Genomic DNA, 18,822 nt, shown 5'->3' with positions numbered 1-18,822 from the left:
TTGTTTCTGCCTTGTTTCAGAAGTATGCACATTCTTCTGCTACTGCAATACCCGTGAGGTCTATTGCAGTAGTAACAATTTACTGTTATATCTCAGAACACAGCTTCTAACATAATCCATTTTATCATTTCTCATGACACTGACTAATTCTTTGGAAAAATTGAAAAGATTATCAAAAGTATCCATCTTAAACAAGCAAATTTTTTTTTTTTTTCCTTTGGTTGGTTTGGGGCTTTTGATACATACTAGTATCCACACTGGACTCCAGGGTAAGAATTCGCTGCCTTGTCTCCATGTTAAAAATGCTAGTGTGTCCACTGTTAAATGATGCTACCATGAGGCTTGGGTCACTGCTCACAAGGTCTACTGATGAAGGGATTCCCATTTCTAGAAAACAATGTAGAGAAGATATAGTTGGTGTAAAGAAAATAAAAAAGTAAACAAAAAAATCCTTACAAAAAAAGTAAGCACTTCAACACCAAAAGAACCACAATAATCAAAGGAAATGTTGTATTCTAAAATCTAAATTATGCCAATCTAAATAGCTTTCACTGTGTGATAACTATTTTAATGCTATTTTTTTGGACATGTGTATCAACAACTTTCTTTACTAAGATGCTCTATCTGGAACTGCAGCTGTGCAGAAATCTACTTTAAAATTAAGAAAGCAAGAACTCCCTGGCCCCTTTTAATTCCTTTAACTGTAACAGCAATTGTCAAAAAACCTCCACCAAACTCCACTGCTTTGAGTAAAAGCACATGAAATTGGAGTGTACAACAAGTGACATGACAGATAATTAATGTTGTTATAATTAACTTAGACAAAATCAGATCTTAATAAAATACCAAATTCTCCAGGTGCAGATTTTAAGCACTGGAACTGTCATCACATGCAATTATATAAACACATTATAAACTTGTATTTCAAAGCTCCTGCCTATTGTGGTATATATTTGATCGCCTTATACTGTAGCTGTCTGCATACTACAGGACAGAAGGTCATATCAGCAAAGCTTGGGCATAGGATATATTCCTTAGGATTTTTCTCTTCAAATGTCCTGTTCACCACCTGCTATGTGAAAGAACACCAGTCGCAACAGACGTCAGGAGGAGGAGGAAAAGGTAAAGAGTGAGAAACTGAATTTTAAGCAACCTAATGTTGGGTCATAGATTCAGATAACACAGGAATACCATCACATCCCTGTAAACTCTCTAAAGATTCATGGGAGAAATATCTTTCTGAGACACAAGACCTCAAGAATATTTCTCAGGAATGGCAGTAGTTACCTACAAGTACTTGAAAAAAAGCAAAAAGAATTGGTGTGAGAAGAAAACACATTGTTTCTCAAGTGACCTTTTCTACCACTGCCATGCATGCTTCCTGGTAAGCAAGAATCTGCAGCTTCCTGGTAAGCGTACAATGGTTAATCTGAACAACTTGAATAATGAGTGACAGATATTTTAGGGGTTTGTCAAAGGTTATCAATAAGCCATAGGAAAACTGAGCTTTCAGTCTTTGGATTTCACAACAGGGCTTCATTCCAGTTTAGAATACAAAAAAAAAAAAGCCCTAATATTAGGGCTATTATATTGCCTCTGTGAGGGAAGACTACTCCTCCTTCCCCCTTAGTTTAATAATTAAAACCAAAACAACTCACAGTAACAAACTCAAAAACTCTACCAGGAAGTTTTCAAAGCAGGCAGATAGGCAAGCTGGCAATAAGAAGCCTGCATACCTTTAGAAACATAATTTTGCTAAAAATAAAATACACAGAATGTTTCTATTTTTCTCAGTCTCAAGTAACAAGCAATGGCATATCTGACCAGCTTTACACTATAATTTGACATGCCCATTCAGCTGTGACAGTTTATTTTGCCTCAAGGTTTTTCTGAAGGGCTGTCTTTCATGACTATCAGCTGTAAGAGAGTTTGGCCATGTCAATGGGCTTGTTCTGGAGCACTCAGACTCAGACAGACAGCAACTTCAAGAAATTAGATTCTAACCAATGGGATGTTCACTTGTGCATGACATTTCAGTAACTAACTCTAAAGGAGTATTTTTTTTTTCAACTAGCACTGTTTAGAATCACTAGGTTATTGTTATTTAGTTGATCTGCAAAATCAGAAATTCAACTGGAATCTCTGTGTTAGAGGCACAAGGAACAAATCTGGAAGGTACAATGACACTGGCCTGAGATGAAACACTGGTTACTCCAAAATTCCACTGGGGAAGAAAGGGCTTTTATTCTGGACAAACCAAAAGCAAGGGCCTGGTGGAAACTCGAGTTTGAATTTGAATTATGGAGTTAATACACTATTCTCAACTATGCTAGTAACATTAGCAGATCGTCTGCAGCAGCTGGCTTTCAGATGGATCTAACTGTCCCCCTGAATCTAGGTATATTTTCAGGTAATGTCAGAGAAGGGTCACAAAATTTACTCTTCCCAAAAACATTCATAAAGATACAAAACTCAGAAAGAAGTGCAGGAAGTATTTCTATTCAGTAGCCAAAATTATGCCAGTCTGAACAGTGATGCCCATGAACTTTGAGGTAGGGCAATTTTCTGTACCTTGATTATCATTAAAGATATTGAGAGCTGGAGCAATTTCTGTAGCTTTCCATAAACGTATAGTGCCGTCTGCTGAACAGGACAGCAAACGCTGGTGAGCTCCACTGTAAACCAGACCCCACACTGCATCAGTATGGCCTACAAAAGCACCTCTTAGAACAGAAGGATCTGTGAACAAAACACAACAAAACACATTTCAGAACAAAATCTGAAGTCAATAGCTGTATCTTAGCCTGTGTTTAGGCACCAACCTCTGGAAGGTAATTGATAAAAAATCCCAAGATCATTCACGTCATATCAATACAGAAGTCTTAATTATTCTGGCATTAAGATGCTTGAATTTCAGCAGCATATGTGACAGTCAATTACCCAGTTTTCAACTAAAGGAACAAAACATTGCTTCAGCAGAAGGGACAGTATTGACTTTGGCAAAACACACTTCATTGTTAAAATTCACTTTTAAACAGCTATTAATGCCACAGCAGTCCCTTTTATGCAGAAGTTAGCTTTGAGGCCAACTGCATCTGAAGCTACCACAAGTGCAAAATAAATCATAAAATCCAGACACAAGGGAGACATCCACTCAAATCTACTAAATTTTACTGAACTGGGCCTTTTTAGCTGTTTCTAGCCAACATTAACAGCTTTGGTCCCAGACTATAAAACCTTTTTATCTCAACTCCACAGAAATTTGTCAAAAAACCACAGATTTCCGTACTTTCCAAATGATCAGGTTTAGTCCTGTACTTCTAAAACCTGCACTTTAGACTAGTTGTTTCTAAAAACAATGATGAGATCAAGGCCTTTTTTAAGAAAATGACATTTTATCTTATACAGCATTAAAACAAAAGGTTACTTAAGTAATTGAAGATAACATTCGATTTGCTGTTTTAAACTCTCACAGAAGCATTACCTACAAACTATACTATTTTAGTGACATAACATTACTGTCACTAAACTTATCATTTCACTGCTGGGTGCAACAGCAACGTACCATAAGAGTCATAGGGGTCAATGTTTGGGTTGGTTGTGTTCCAGCCATGGATGAGGCCATCTGTTCCCCCACTGTAGCACTGCTCACCATTACTGCTCATCACCACACAGAGCACTGGTCCACTGGAAGAAAGTCCCAAAGAAACACTGACTGTTAACATTTTCATTACATGCAATGCAGTGTCAATCTTAAGAATTTCCATGTTAGATATAATTCACTTGCTGCATGGATTGCAACAAAAATTCTGCATAATTAAATAATATGCTACAAGACTTCCCACAAAAATACCCTCCACAGTATCTGGTAACACGACTGCAATCAGGACAATTAAACATTATGCACACAAAATGTGAAAAACATCACAATTTAAACGCTAGGATTTTATATTTCACATAAACAGATTTTTTCTCTTTTCAAAATATTTAAGCCTCTTTCACGAAATCATCTCAGTAGATTTAAATTCACTGCATTCATTCTTCTTCAGTTTCATTCCACATATGCAAGTATATGTCAAAAAGGCAAAAGCTGCAATGATGAACAGAAGACCTGAACAAATTTGAACTGTATCATTTGTAGGTTTTTTATTTTAAAATTGTGGTATATCTTTAGACTTTAGACATAAATACCTATGCAGAAGGAAGAAGAACACATGCAGATATCCTAAACAACATAGGAACTAAAAGCGTCACATGAAATCAGTAGCTGATAAGGTAGAAATTACTTTTTTTAAAATTCTGTTTCTGTTTAAAAATCTTATCCTTCTCAAAATATGACAGTTTTTCTCAGGAAATACTTACTTATGTGCTCGGAAGGTATATATTGGCTCTACATCAAGAGAAGTACTCCTAAATGAAGTATGAAAAAAATGTTAACATGTATACCATCTTATACAATGCTTCACAAAAAATTTGCCAGAATCACTAAATTCTTAAAATCCCTGCTACATCTTTTGCAGTGTTTCTCCCACAACTTCCTCTCCCAACATGATTTTTCATGGGTCTAGGAACTATTTGCAGTCTTTCAAGACATGATAGAATTGGTTGTTTGGATTTTTGATTGAAGACCTTCAAGGTAATTCACAGACCCATCAAACAAGTAGCTAGGTACATCAATGGAGCAGGAGTGGAGAGACAATTAATGATACACGGAATGTATCATTAATTGTTCCTATTGCAGAAAAGGAGTTTTGGACTCAAAGTTTTTCCTATCAACATTGAAGTGCTTGAAAATTTGCTGCTCTGGACTTTATCAATCCAGGGAGGACTGTGTTATGCCCAGTTCTCCTCAAAGGTGTGACCTACTCCCTTAACCACATCAGCCCCACTATGAATTTCCTCTGATTTCTGCAAATTCCCAGCAATTTGCAAGAGACAGTTAACAAAGGAACCTGGCAACATCTCAGAGTTTCAAGCTGTCCCATGTATATGCATGTATGTGTATACATACATATGCATATATATATAAATGCATCCTATACATTTATATACACATGCAAGCACACTAACAGGCTGCATCCAAATATTTTCAGTAGTAAATTAATTTGTCATGTTATCTACAAGGAAAATACAAAAAAAAAGAATGGTTTTCATCTTCACAAACAAAATACATTCACAAACACACATGGATTTTTTCTGGCATTCTTTAGGCATCTCCACCCTTCTCTGAGAGCTTGTTTTCCTACTCTTAAATTCAGGGAACACTTTCCATTAACTGCAAGGGCCATTCAGTAAAGTAGTATCTAGGTTTTGTTTTTCCTTCATAAATAAAAATTGTTTTTGAAGAAAATAAAGAAAAATTCTTACTTTTTTGCTGGGGCTGTTTTTTGTAAATTCCACATTTTTAATGTATGGTCCTCTGAAGCTGTTATTAAGACTGGTTCAACTGGATGAAAAGCGAGACCTCTTATTCCATCAAAGTGACTTCTTAACGTAAACTTGGGGTTCCAAGTCTTTCTCAATGCATCCTTATTGTTGGCTATCTAATAAAAAAAAATGCCAAACTTGTAATTAAGCTGGAAGGCACAACAAAAGGAAGAAATCAAAAATTTAGTTTGGCATTTTCAGAAGATGTCAAATTACCTCACCCACTTTTCACAACAACCTGCTCTCAAATAACAGTCCACTTAACACTAACCAGATACTTCAAACCAAGGTACACATATTCCATATGAGTAATGTCACATCCACTGGGATAAATTCTATGCAAATTTGAAATACTCTCAAGTCTGTCAAATTACACACTTTAAAAGCACTGATACTTCAATGAATTCAGTTAAGTATTTAAAATTTGATCTATGGCTCATTCACTTACAAAGCTGGGCTTGACTCATCAAGGTGCAGTCCCTGACTATCCAAAGTACTACTGACATAATATCTCTAAAGAAAAGATCTGAGAAAAACAGAGAAGTCTCTAGAAGCAGAGAAAGGAACACAAGCTAACTTACCCAGCTAAGGCAACCCAAGCTCTGTAATAATGCATGACAAGTAAAGTTTGCCAGAATAAGAAAAAAAAGGCAAAAAGGACTTGGCTACACACTAAGACTCTAACTGGCAGGCAATAAGGTATCATATATACAGACACAATTATTTGGCAATAAATGCATTTTAGAAGATCCAAAAAGAAAGCCTTTTAATAAACTTAAGTTTATTCAATAAAGTTTAAGTTACTTCAGTATTGCTCCTCTGAACAAATATTGACACAAAATGCTGAAAAGACTTTTTCACTGTCAGTCAACAATGTCATGAGTAAAATTTACCTTTCCATAACCACTGCTGATGGTGGTTATGGAAAACCAAGAAAACACACAATTGTACTGATGTTTATCACACTGCAATCTAACGATAATTCCAAATAATTTGTATCTTTAACTGCAAAGATGAGAGAACTGTTTTGAGCCACTTCAAGAAACATTTTATCCTGGGGATGAAAGAGGAGGTTTGAGAACAGAAGGGCTTTTTCTTAAGCTTTGATACATCTGGATTTAACAATAAAAATATATATAAATTAAAAGGTTCCATAGATCTTAAACAACGAGAAAGGAGCTGCAAGAAACAGCAGGTTTAGCCTCACCATATTTCTTAGTAATGACATATTGCCTTGCTCAGGGAGACAAGTCAGTTTCTTTGCCAGTTTACTGAGCCAAGTTGGCTCTGTGAAGGAACAGACAAATGCTCGAGCTGGTACAAGGATGGGGCAGGACTGCACAGTTAGCAGCTCTGGCAGGTTTTCTGAGGACTGGCCAAGAAAGTCTCAGCAAAAAGGGTACAAGATGTACAGATACCTGGAGAGGAATGTGGTTGCCTCAACATAGGCACCTAATGCCAATCAGGTGATGGAGGGAGCTGGCCTGCCCTCCAGCTGCCATACCAGCAGCACAGGTTCTGTGCCACATCTGCAAAAGCCACCAAGACACCTCAGATGGCCTAACAGTGAATTCCAGTCCTGGCAGGATAAAATTCTCCATTTGCTTGTCTTTCATTCAAAAATGTCCTTCTAAAAGGAGTCCAAGATGGGCACTTCATAAACTGGAAAGTAGATGGAAGGCAGTCCCAGCTAGCAGAGCAGCAGCAGAGGTAGAAACAGATTCTAGCCCTGACACATCACCCACCTGGCTGCACCACATCACTCTACCCACCAGTCTCGCAAGCTCTGAGGCTGCTTACTCACACAGCACTCAATCTCCTTCTGTCTGTCCCCGCCAAAGCACAACAGTGAGGTAACTCAAGGCCTGAAGAGCAGTTTGGGGGGATGCCAACCCCAAAATTAGCACCTGATCTGGATTTGCCACTTATAACAATACTTGTGTTTATACAAAATTGAAAATGAATAGAAAACAAATTGAAAACTAAAGACAGCAATGACAGCAATGACAGGTACTTCTCTTGTTCAAAGTTGTAAGAAATCAAACAAGGGCCTACTGCAAAGTCCAAAACCTCCAAATCAGTACTTAACATTAAATGCAATGATTTTATAGTTCATTTACTCTTATCTAAAATCTATTATAATTTTATGAAGATGATTAATCTATTCAGAAGACTAGAGGAAAAAAACCAGAGCCAACCAAAGTGAACATTTGTCAAGAATGTGTAAAGGAAGGAAAAAGAAAAGGCAAACTTAGGTGTATTGGCTAGCAATCTGGAAAATTTAATCTTGTTAGGTACTCTAAAAGCCAATATACCAAAGAAAAAAAAGTCTTTAAAGTAATAAATTAATAATCTTCATTACCAAGTGAAAACCATTCTTCAATTTACAGTCAAAGCACTATGTAAAAAACTGAAACTATGAAATGAGGCAGGCTAATGCTGCCATTTTTTAGAAGAAAATAATCCAGCAAAAGTGTCAGGGAGATGAAAGGGACCGAAAATGGGAAAAGTATATATCAGCAAATATATTTAAGGACTGATTCATGATCTTTCAACTTAATTCTCCATATGATTCAAAACTGACACTTAAATACTAAGCTTTCACTAATCATACCTGATTCACATTTGGCAGCCAGATGTATGAAATAGTCCAAAATAAAAACATTATCCATAAGCTCAACTTACAATAAAACTTGAAATAGGGTCACCAGCCCTTCATTTTGCTTCAATAAAGTGCACAGTAACCAGAGCAAATAGTTTTATAATTTTTTTTTTTTTAATTGTCAGCACTAGAAAAAAGGTAAGAGTCGAGGTAACCATGACTATGAACTCCTGATCACAGGACTTCATACAGGCATTGGACAAATGAACAAATAGAAGTTAGTATTCTCTACCATGCAGGAAAGGACTGGAGTGGATAAAGAAGTGCTACTCAGTCAATGAAAGCTGTTAGTTCAGGAGACAGAAACATGAACAAACACAACATTTATATGGACACTTGCACAATGAAGTCAAGCAATGAAAGCATCTTGTACAGATGGGTTAGCTTTGTCATGTTCTCTGAATTTAAAATCCAGCCTTGGATTTTTAGGAGTACCTGTAACAGCAATTTATTTGTACATTACTGTACCCCTTTCTGAAGACATAGTTCGGGAAAATTAGTTCTTAAAAACATTAGGAACTGAGCCAAATTAGGAGATAATACTGAAATACTGAATATTAGCAGAAATGCTCTGCATCCATTGCAATATTGATGACTCATAACATATCACATGTTCAGAAACTTCCAATAGTGGTAGGGCACATCTCTGCTGTGGCACTCTCAAAAGGAGTCTAAGATTTTATTAACTATGTATTTCATTGCTTTATAGGTACATACAGGGGTAGAACTTCAAAGTAAGGACCTGCATCTTATGTCCAAAGTCTCAGATTTAATTTGTCATGGTAAAATCCCAGATAATGATTATTTCAGAATCAGATTTGCTGAAGGGTAGGATTCTTCCCCATCAGAGAATTAAAAATGATCTCTGAAATCCCTCAACCTTGATACAGCTGGGAAATGCAACAGCAAGATTAAACTGAAGCTGACAGATCATACAAGAGCAGATGATTAAATTAATACCTGAAGTATCTTTTCCCAAGAAATCAGAAATACAGAAAAAACTGCATACAACTGAAAAGACGTAATTTTAAGAAAATTTTTTTTCATAAACAGTGCAAGCAAAATAAGGCTACACTCACAGCTACAGAAGTGCTGCCCACAAAACCCTCCTAAGAGTTCTGGTCCATTGGAAATGAAACTATTGCACACCAGGTAATGTAAACCACAGCTCTGCCCCAGCCAAGTTTTAAATATCTCCCAGGAGAGGGATTCCACTGTTTCTCTGAGCAAGCTGTTTCAGTATCACCTTCTACATAACTTTCTCCCCCAATGTCTTACCTGAACCTCCCAAGCCACAGTTTGCTGTTTTCTCCTGCCTTAACACCGGGCACTACAGAGAAGCTTGGCTCTGTCATCCTTACAAACACCCTTCTAATACCTGCAGGCTGCTATTCAAGCACTCCTCAGCCTCCTAACAGCTAAGCAAGACCAGCTCCCTTAACATCTACTCATCATTCAGAAGCTACTGGATACTCTTCAATTTCTCTACAACCCTTTGGAAGTGGAGCGGCCCAAAACTGCATACAGCCCATGTAAAAGGGACATAAACGTCTCTCAATCTGCTGGCCATGATACTCCTAATTTTGCTCAGTCACTGGGGTTACATGTGCCCAGATGTACCACTATTACTAATTTACTTTCAACTACTTGCACAAATGGCAGGCAAATGAGAGGAGAGGGGCTTGCAGAGAGCTTGAATGCTGCTGTGTATGGGAAGGACTCCTTTGCCAAGTAATACATTGTGACATCCTCTGGCAGCATAATTTTAACTGAAGAATGTTATCTGCTGAGTCTACACACGAGTAACTTGCATCTGCCTTCAACAAGACAGAAGGACGTTGAGTTACCATTAATAACCACTTACATCGTAAGTCAGCGAATCTGCCTCATTCGCTACTGTAAGGCCTGCCAGTTCTCCAAGACCCAGTTCATTTTCAAGGGCTTCATCTGTTCCCATAATGAAAGATTTCCCTGAGGATGGAGGGAATGTTAAAGCTTCCACTGCAAGAAAAGAAAACAAACAAAAAAATCCTGAAACATAGATTTATACTACACTGTACAATAAAAGCACATTTTCCACTTTCAGAATGCTACCTATCTGTCAAGTAGCCGAGGGCAAAAAGATCCACAGAGATTCATAGAAAAACAGATATTCTAAGGTTAATCACTGTACTTACCAATAAGCAGCACCCTCTGAACACACCTACACTTGAGGTGTGTGCAACTCCAGACAGTAAATGGAGCCAGCCACAGGCAGGAAGGGTGTGCTACCATTAATCCATATATAATGAACAAGTAGCACAGAAAACACCTTCCCCAACTCAACTACGAAATATAGCAAATAGATATTGAAGAAGCAACAAAAATGTAGATAAAAACAGCTGGTGGGAGCAGCCTAAATCAAAGCTCTTCAAGTACTGCTCTTTGAATAGGTCTCTTAGTTATTACCTTTTCATCACAAATATCTTTTACCTCCTCCACCCCAAAGTCTACACTACAGTTCTCTTTTCCTTTCTTTTGAATTCACAATGCAACATTTCACTCAACACACAATACATACAGGACACCAAATCTGAAAACTTACTAGAATTAAAAAAAAAAAAGTGCCCAAAAAATGGTGTCTCAGCTTTACAAAGAAATACACAGCTAACATTAATACCGAACTCAGACTGGTAACAATCAGCTGTCCTTTTTTTGTGAGAATCCATGTGAGTCCCTGAATTAAAAAACACATTACTGAAAGGACATGAAAGCAGAGCTCTGCTAACACAGCTCTCAGTACATGTGAGAAAAGTTGGAAAGGGAACATTCAACAAAAAATTCTTCCACTTCACAAAGCGTTGCTAAGTTACCCCCTTCTTTCATGAAGAAAATCACTGAGCATGAAGGAAGCAGAACTACTGAGATCTTTGGTAGCTATTCCACACACCAGGGCTTTTTATGCATCTTAATTATAACTTGGCCGACCTACTTTTTCACTCTCACTGAAAGACTGCTAAGTGGAACTCATGTTTTGCACATTTTTCAAAACATATATTTACCATTTTAATAGAGCACATGATATCACAGAATCATAGAATGGTTTGGGTTGCAAAGGACCTTACAGATCGTCATGTTCCAGCCCCCTGCCATGGGCAGGGACACCTTCCACTTGATGGGATTGCTCAAAGCACCATCCAACTTGGCACTGAACACTTCCAGGGACAGGGCATCCACAGCTTCCCTGGACAACCTGTTCAGTGTCTCACTACCCTCACAGTAAAGAATTTCTTCCTAATATCCAATCTACACCTGCCCTCTTTTCAGTCTGAAACCATTCTCCCTTGTGCTGTCACTACATGCCCATGTAAGAAGTCCCTCTCCAGCTCTCTTGCAGGCTCCCTTTAGGTACTGGAAGGCTGCCATTTTTGTCAAATTAATATAGCTCTATATCCTATATGTTATTATGCCCTACATTACAGCAATTCAAATATTGAATCAAATCGATGACTCAGCATTTTTCAGCCTTAATAGCAGTGCTTCATTACAAAGATGCATGTGTGGCTCTCCATACTTGGACTAGCCTCTATGAGAATTTCTCCTCATTTTTGGAACACATTATAGAAATTAATACACTGGCAAGCTGCAAGTTGCTCTGTATGATTCCCTACACAATCATGCTTCACTGCACAGGCTTTTGAAAGCTATAGTAAGGCATCTGTGTTTACCTGCACAGCCCCTATGTTTGCACTTTGGAAAAAAGGGTGCACTTGTGTGTGTGTATGTATACATACATACATTTAAAATTATATCAATGGGAAAAAAAAATTATGCTCTTATGTCTTCAGAGTTTCTGGCCCACACTTGTCTGCCAGGCTTGAGCACAAACGAAAGCAAGTGTTTTAGGATGGTCATATTACAAAGCCACTAAGTGCCAAATTATTTTTTCCATCGTGCTCAAAGATATTCAGCCAAAACTTGAACTTAGGTAGGTGTCTTGACCTTACTAATAGTGACCATAAAGGAGGAATGGGAATGTCATTTATTACACCTAAAACTTGCAATACTGAATCAGAATTTGTAAAGTGCTTGGAAAGTCAGAGAGAACAATTCTTAAGTAACTATAAACATCCACCCTCTATGAAGGAGTATGCACTTTTTTAATATTTACCTTCATCCGTCCTGTTTATCTCATGTTCAATGAGCCTTGAACTACTGGGCCTAGAAGAAGGTGCAACAGATGGCTGTAATGAAGGGAGATCATCAACATCTCTCAAGTTTGCAAGCATATCTTGCAGCTTTGACCTGTTGGGCCCTAACCAGAAAAAAACAAAAAATTAAAGGGTTTAGGCATAGTTCACGATGACACTCCTTATATCAGATATGCTACAGCAGCACATGCAACAATGGATCCTACCTTGCATTATGACATTACCACAGAAAAACTAATGAGCACTTATTTCAGCAGTAACTAATCATCCAGCATGAAATGAATTTCAAGAAGAAAGTGATAGAAGCAGCTGAGAATTGTGAACGCACAATTTTCCCCATATGAATGGACTCATAGTGCTACTTGTACGGGATGCTGAGCAATGCCGCCAACTGAGTCACACTTTAGATAATTAGAATATTTACTTTGCTAAAACAATAGCTGACATCCATGAATATTTTATAATTTGTGCATCAGGTACTTTGTGCAGCATATTCTTATGACAACATTATAATTTAAATTTATTTGTGCAGTAGTGTAGTATCGTGAACTATATAATCAAAAATGTTATACTTATATTAAAATAAAAATGCAGCTGGGTTCACTGGCCTACTTCCTGAAGCTACATATGGTGAAGACCCATGCCCTTCTTGACACTTACCTGTGCTTTGCTCCATCATTTTCCCACATCCCTGTTTTGACTGTTTTATATAGGATTGAGGCTGAAACATATCTTCGGTAGTTTTTCCTGTTGTAAGTTTAATTAAGAATGGGAAAATGTCTTACCCATAGTCCATTATGTTTTTTCCTAGACCAGTAAATAATACAGCTATTTTCAAGCAGCTTTAACACAGTAGTGTACTCTAATATATGTATTCTCTCATAAAACCATTCTATGATTCTATTCTCTTATTACTTCACAGGAATGTTTACTACAGCCTTGCAAAATCATGAGTTTACTAATGCAGTTGCAAACACTACTTTGTCCACCCTAACCATAATGACTGATAATACACTAAATTGTATTTAACTCGTCTGTCACCAAAATATTACACAGTCCAGAAAAACACTAAGAAGGATTTTGCAAGATTGTTTTACTATAATATCTGCTTTTTAAAACCAATATTTTACTTAGTAGCAGTTCAGTGGCTAAGCACCATATATGACGAAATTAAAGTCATAGAAACAAACTCAGTAAAATATAATGTTATTTAGTTCCTTCTTTTTTCTCCAGACAGCCTCCCTCACATTCTTCTTCACTATGTGCAATATTACGAATAACTGAAAACAGGCTCTGATTCTTCCTGATTTTTCTGCATTGATGGCCCTCCAGTGATGGTATGTCCATGGAAAGATGCTTAATTTCACTGCTACAGTAAACCACTTTGTCTCCCAAGATCAAACCAATCAAATCAATCCAAAAGGTACTGAGCAGCAGTTACCTTCATGAAGGAGCACTGGATGTCCGAGTGCTGCCTTTGCATTGTGATTTTTTATCATAATGATATAAAACATACTCCAATAATGTCTGTATCTATATTAACAATTAAGTTTTATCATAAAAAAAAAAGACAACAGCTGTTCAAGAACAGAATTTCAACACTTGGATTAAATAATTTCTGCTAGACTAACCCCACAGCTTTTTACCCTGAACTACATAACATGTCTGTGTATTTTAAAAATAACAGACAAGTTACAAAAATCACTTTCATTGTAATCATATACTGGCATGCCCTGTCTGTCTTTAACCATAAAGAAATTTAGAATGAATTTTGTTAAATATGAACACTTTAGTTAGCTCAGCTTCTTGTCAGACTTGCAATTAACTTCCCGTAAATTAAATTATTCCAAAGATGACAAAAATATCACTTGAGAAATTTAAAGCATGGTAATTATTTACCTTTTTTTTTGTTTTTAATTTGGAAAAAAAAAGGAGATGTTTAGTTTTTGTATTTCATAACATAATTTCAGCCACACAACCAACTGCTGAGCAGCAGCTAATGAGAGTATCAATACAAAAAGTAATAAAACAAGTCAGCCTCGATGCAAGGCTCTGACATATTTACATCATTATGCATATCTCTTTGGAAGTGAGAATTTCCTTGGTATTCATAAGCATCTTGCCACAAAGGGAGAAACACCCCTGAAATTTTTTTCCAGGCTACATGCAATATTATTAATATACATCTTTCACACATGAATTCTCAATATGGCTAGGTATTTGAAACACAGCCATAGATAGAGTGTTTCATTTTAAACTCTCCATCTGAGTTCAAAAAATTTTATGGCTTACCTATCAAAACCCATTGATTTTACAAAACATATCCGTATTTTAAGAAATGTAACAAAAAAAAAAATACAGGGCTAGAAACTGTATTTCAGATACTGTTCACAGGTGTTTTTTTTTAATAAAAATACCCAACTTTTTTGAAGGCTAGTCCCAGAGGTATTAAAGTCAATAAATAAATCTTATGATTTACAAATAAACTGATGGTCATAGTTGCTTCCTATTTCGAGCCCTGCATAACAAATTATGATGACAGCATGACTTTCATGTTGTGAATGTCAAGTATAAACAGGGGTAGAAATTAACCTGTTTTCTCCCACTGTCATCTAACAGGATACTCAAGAGAGTTTCCAGTTTGGTTTCTTTCTTTGTTTATTTATATACCAGACTTTAACTCTTCCCGTGAAACTGGCATGTTTCCAGCTAAGAAAGGATTCTGAAGTCTTCTGTATTAAAGTGTGAAGTATTAAAACAATGTCTTTTACAATTTAAACATCTGAATAATGAAAGTACAAAATATGCTCAAAGCAAGAATTTTTAACTAACCCAACACTTGGTTGGAAGAAGTTAAATCTAATCCAACTATTTATCAGGTAACTCGATCGTCTGTCATTAATTTCAACCCCTGAGAACTGGTGAACAGGAAAGCAGTCAGGAGCAGCAAAGTAAAAGAGTAAGTAATTTTAGGAAAACATTGAAAGAGAGATAGAATTAAGGGTGTGAAAGATGTGAGATTTATGATTTTAAGGTGCAATGTTTTCCACTTACTCTTCACCCCCTTTTTCCCCTTGCGCTCCTTTTTGTATTGTTCCTTGAGTTTGGTTATAACTCCCTGGTCGACATTCCAGGCTTCAGGCATGAGACACTGGTCTTCCTTTTCTAAACAAAGTGAAACAAATGAAACATCCTTTTTCAATAATGTCACCAAGTGATCTCCACTGAAGGAGGCAACAGCTGCTGTCAACGTTTGTCTTTTATTTTAAACAGACAGAAATAGCACCAAGCCTGTGAAAGCTGTAAAACTGCTACTCACATTCCACTTCTGTTTGCTCAGAATGTTCTTAATAAAAACTGAGATGAAATTTCACATGTTTAATTCCCATAACCAAGCACATAGCTGTCCATAAATGTAAGCGACATTTACTTTACAATAAATCAGGGCACATTTTTCATCTTTTTCTTTCCTCCAGGGAAAGAATTATTATATCTAGAAGAAACAGCTATGTTACTCGTCAACATAACTTTACAACTCAGATGATGTGTACTGCATTTCAAATTCTCCTTTTATTGTTTTTGTGCTATGCTGTCATTTACACAAAGCAGTAGCATATTTAAATAATTTTGGAACACAATATACCTGTCATCATGGTTTAAATAAACCATTAGAGCACTAAAGCCATGAAACTTTACAAAAAGGTGAAGGCCTGAGGTAGTAATCTTTGGAAAAAAAGTCCAAAACATTTCAGCGTACCTAATGAAAAATCATCCCCACATTTTGGTTTGGATTTAGTTTTTTTTCCTAAACATCTCCCTCAAATTGCTTCCTCTGTGACATGATACAGAATAGAAGAATCCTTCCAATTCTACAGTATTTAGAGATTTTGAGCAAAACACGTTACATGAGTTCAAATGCCCCAAGCAGTTTTTCCATATATGGAGGCTGTCCTGAGGCAGCTTAGAAAAATGATTTGCAAGAAGAGGGGAGGTAATACAGCTCTTCCTCATATGTATTTTCATGACCATTACAGCTCCAAAATCTTTGAAATGCATTATAATTTTGCTTTGTTTTTCTCATTAAAATCTTAACCTTATTATTTAAAGACGAATTCCTTTCAGACCAAGTTTGCTTTCTACATCAATAAGCTATTCTAGAGCTTTCAAAATACAAACAATAATAAACTTATCCTCAGACTAAGCTGCAGAACTTAAATGTCTGTAGAGGAAGCACAACATTATCAATCACAGTCTGAAGGAGTCACTATGACTGGCCAGAAGATAAAAACCACACATAGGTTACTAATGTGACTGACTTGTCAAAAATGACTAATGCTAAAAAAGACCTAGGGATCCTCTCTCAACATCAAATTCAAACGGATTCAGCAACATGTTCCTGCAGCAAAAGCAACCCACACTATCCTGGGCTGCATTAAGAAGAATGTAACCAAGAGAGTGAAGGAAGTGACTGTTCCTGTGTTGGGCACTTGTAAAACACAATTTGGAGTACTGTATCCAAGACAATATTTTTAATGCTGAGAAACCTTTTAGGTAGAGTCCTAAGCACCCATTATCAGCATAGTGTAGCAAGTCTAAGGGAGATACTAAGACTGTTCAGGCAGCTGGAGCAGATGAGCTTCAAAGAGGGGCTGAGAGTACTGTGAGAGTTCAGTGATGCCAAAAAAAGGCATCTTAGTGCAGCTTCTAACTACCTGATATACAGATGTTGAGAAAACAGAGCCTAACTCTGCTCAGACTTGCATCACAGAGGGACAAGATACTTTTTAAGGTGCTCTCTCACTCCTTTGAACACTTCAATCATGATCTTATACTCATGGAGTGTCAGATTAACTTAAGACAAAGTTTAGCAGTTTAAGTCTTTTAAGAAAAGCTATGAAAATAAGCATTAGTAAGCTGAAGAGAGACTCTAAAATAAATTGTATATGGGCTAAGTCATGTCCTCTTAATGCATAAACCTCAATTACCACTAATGAGCAATAATTGCATAAATAATTCAAAAAATATATGAGAAAAACATACTTCAGAGAAACAAGTATCTAGTCTTTCCGGAGTTGGGTTAAAAGTTTTAATCATGCTTTTCCTCCCTGGCTAGACAAGACTTTGTTTCCCTCCTCCAGCAAATAAAAAAAAGTTTAAATAGATTTTTATTAGGCTGTTGCCAGGAAAGCACCCAATATATTAATTTTCTGCAGACTGCCCCAGCATGCTTCCCACATGTCCCACAAATATTATTCAGCTTCAGAAGTGGATCCTGAACTACGGCTATTCAAGTGCTTAATAGCTTAAAAATTACCAGAAAACATCAGAGAACCTTTCAAGCCAAATGGGTTCAACAGATTACTGTAACTGAACAGTAATACTTGGAATCCAAAATGAAGAAAGAATTTCCTCTCTTGCTGTTGTCCCTCACTATAATATCACTCTACTGTACTACATTTAACAGTTCCACTTAAGCTGACCTAAGTGATTTACAACAGCAGTTCCTTGAAGAAGCTAAGTCTTACATAGCTAGCATAAAAGACATAGGCTGTGAAAGAACTGAAAAACATGAACACCTCCAACTCAAAAAAACCTTTTTGCATTTCTGGAAAGGAAAGGACTACTTTTAATAACAATTTGTTTTAAATGTTAGACTTCTGCTCACTTGTACTCAGCTGTCATCAATTAAAGCAAAAATAAACCAGAAGTGTGAATTTGAGAACAAAAAGCTCCTGTTGGCATACTGACTTTTTGGTGACACAAGCAATAGCTGCACTGATCCTGCATAGATGGATAAAATTTTAGTATTAAAGAGCAGTATCCAATTTTTTTTTTAAGAGCAGTATTTCTAGATTGGTTTGCCAAATGACTGCTGATATCTAATTATCAGCAGATACTGACTGATGTCTCTAATGATATTACAACATCCTCTAAAACAGAGACTACACCACACTGAACAGTAACTTGGAGTCCAACCAGGAGATGGACATAGCTTCAGTGAAATACAGCATCTTGGAGATGCTCATGTGAGAGCCACATCTACCATGGCTTATTGGTCTGTCACAGTTACAGCTCCATTATAAAGCTCCATTATTTCCCATCATCTTCAACAGCTCCATGTTCACCTATCCTTAAGATTTTCCAGAGCAGCTTAAGTAGGAATCAACTTCCCATCAAGATATTCAACCAATTCTCTTCTTCCTCCCCTTCTCTATACCAAGGGTTTAGGCAGAATAATTATGTCAAGGTAAAGCAGAGATGGTGGCAATCCAGGTTGCAGGACATGAACCTCAAAGGACAGACAGCAGTTTGTGAAATGTCTCTCTATGACTAGTGGCTCTAAAGATATATTATTCTGCTAAAATATAAAAGAAAGTTTGAGCAGCTGAAGAGCTCATATTAACTAAATTACTAATCCACAATAAGAGTACAACTCATTTGGATTTTATGACTCACATTACTCTCTGCATCAAAGTGGGAGAAAGCTAGGATGACAAAATAACTTTCATATCATAACTGTAAAATACAGCTTTATCAGAGCCC

The 18,822-nt window shown here is 36.8% G+C and overlaps 1 protein-coding gene across 3 annotated transcripts in view; it reads right to left on the bottom strand.

The window, feature by feature from the left end:
- The window catches only part of STRN (striatin), a 68,993-nt gene that overhangs the window by 11,003 nt on the left and 39,168 nt on the right, over window positions 1-18,822 (bottom strand). For 2 of the 3 annotated variants that reach the window (XM_059841350.1, XM_059841349.1), the window contains exons 8-16: window positions 15,334-15,444; window positions 12,940-13,026; window positions 12,240-12,383; window positions 9,954-10,090; window positions 5,368-5,543; window positions 4,363-4,410; window positions 3,566-3,687; window positions 2,572-2,739; window positions 247-387 (exon numbers count right to left, since the gene is read on the bottom strand). In XM_059841350.1, the coding sequence (XP_059697333.1) occupies window positions 247-387; window positions 2,572-2,739; window positions 3,566-3,687; window positions 4,363-4,410; window positions 5,368-5,543; window positions 9,954-10,090; window positions 12,240-12,383; window positions 12,940-13,026; window positions 15,334-15,444 (1,134 nt within the window). The remainder of the gene's footprint in view (window positions 1-246; window positions 388-2,571; window positions 2,740-3,565; window positions 3,688-4,362; window positions 4,411-5,367; window positions 5,544-9,953; window positions 10,091-12,239; window positions 12,384-12,939; window positions 13,027-15,333; window positions 15,445-18,822) is intronic. The other variant, XM_059841351.1, reaches the window with a different exon arrangement.

Source organism: Haemorhous mexicanus, chromosome 3, assembly GCF_027477595.1.
Source record: "Haemorhous mexicanus isolate bHaeMex1 chromosome 3, bHaeMex1.pri, whole genome shotgun sequence".
In the NCBI taxonomy this organism is placed as follows: domain Eukaryota; kingdom Metazoa; phylum Chordata; class Aves; order Passeriformes; family Fringillidae; genus Haemorhous; species Haemorhous mexicanus.
Note: the sequence above shows the minus strand (reverse complement) of the source record. Positions and strands in the feature narration are given on the sequence as shown.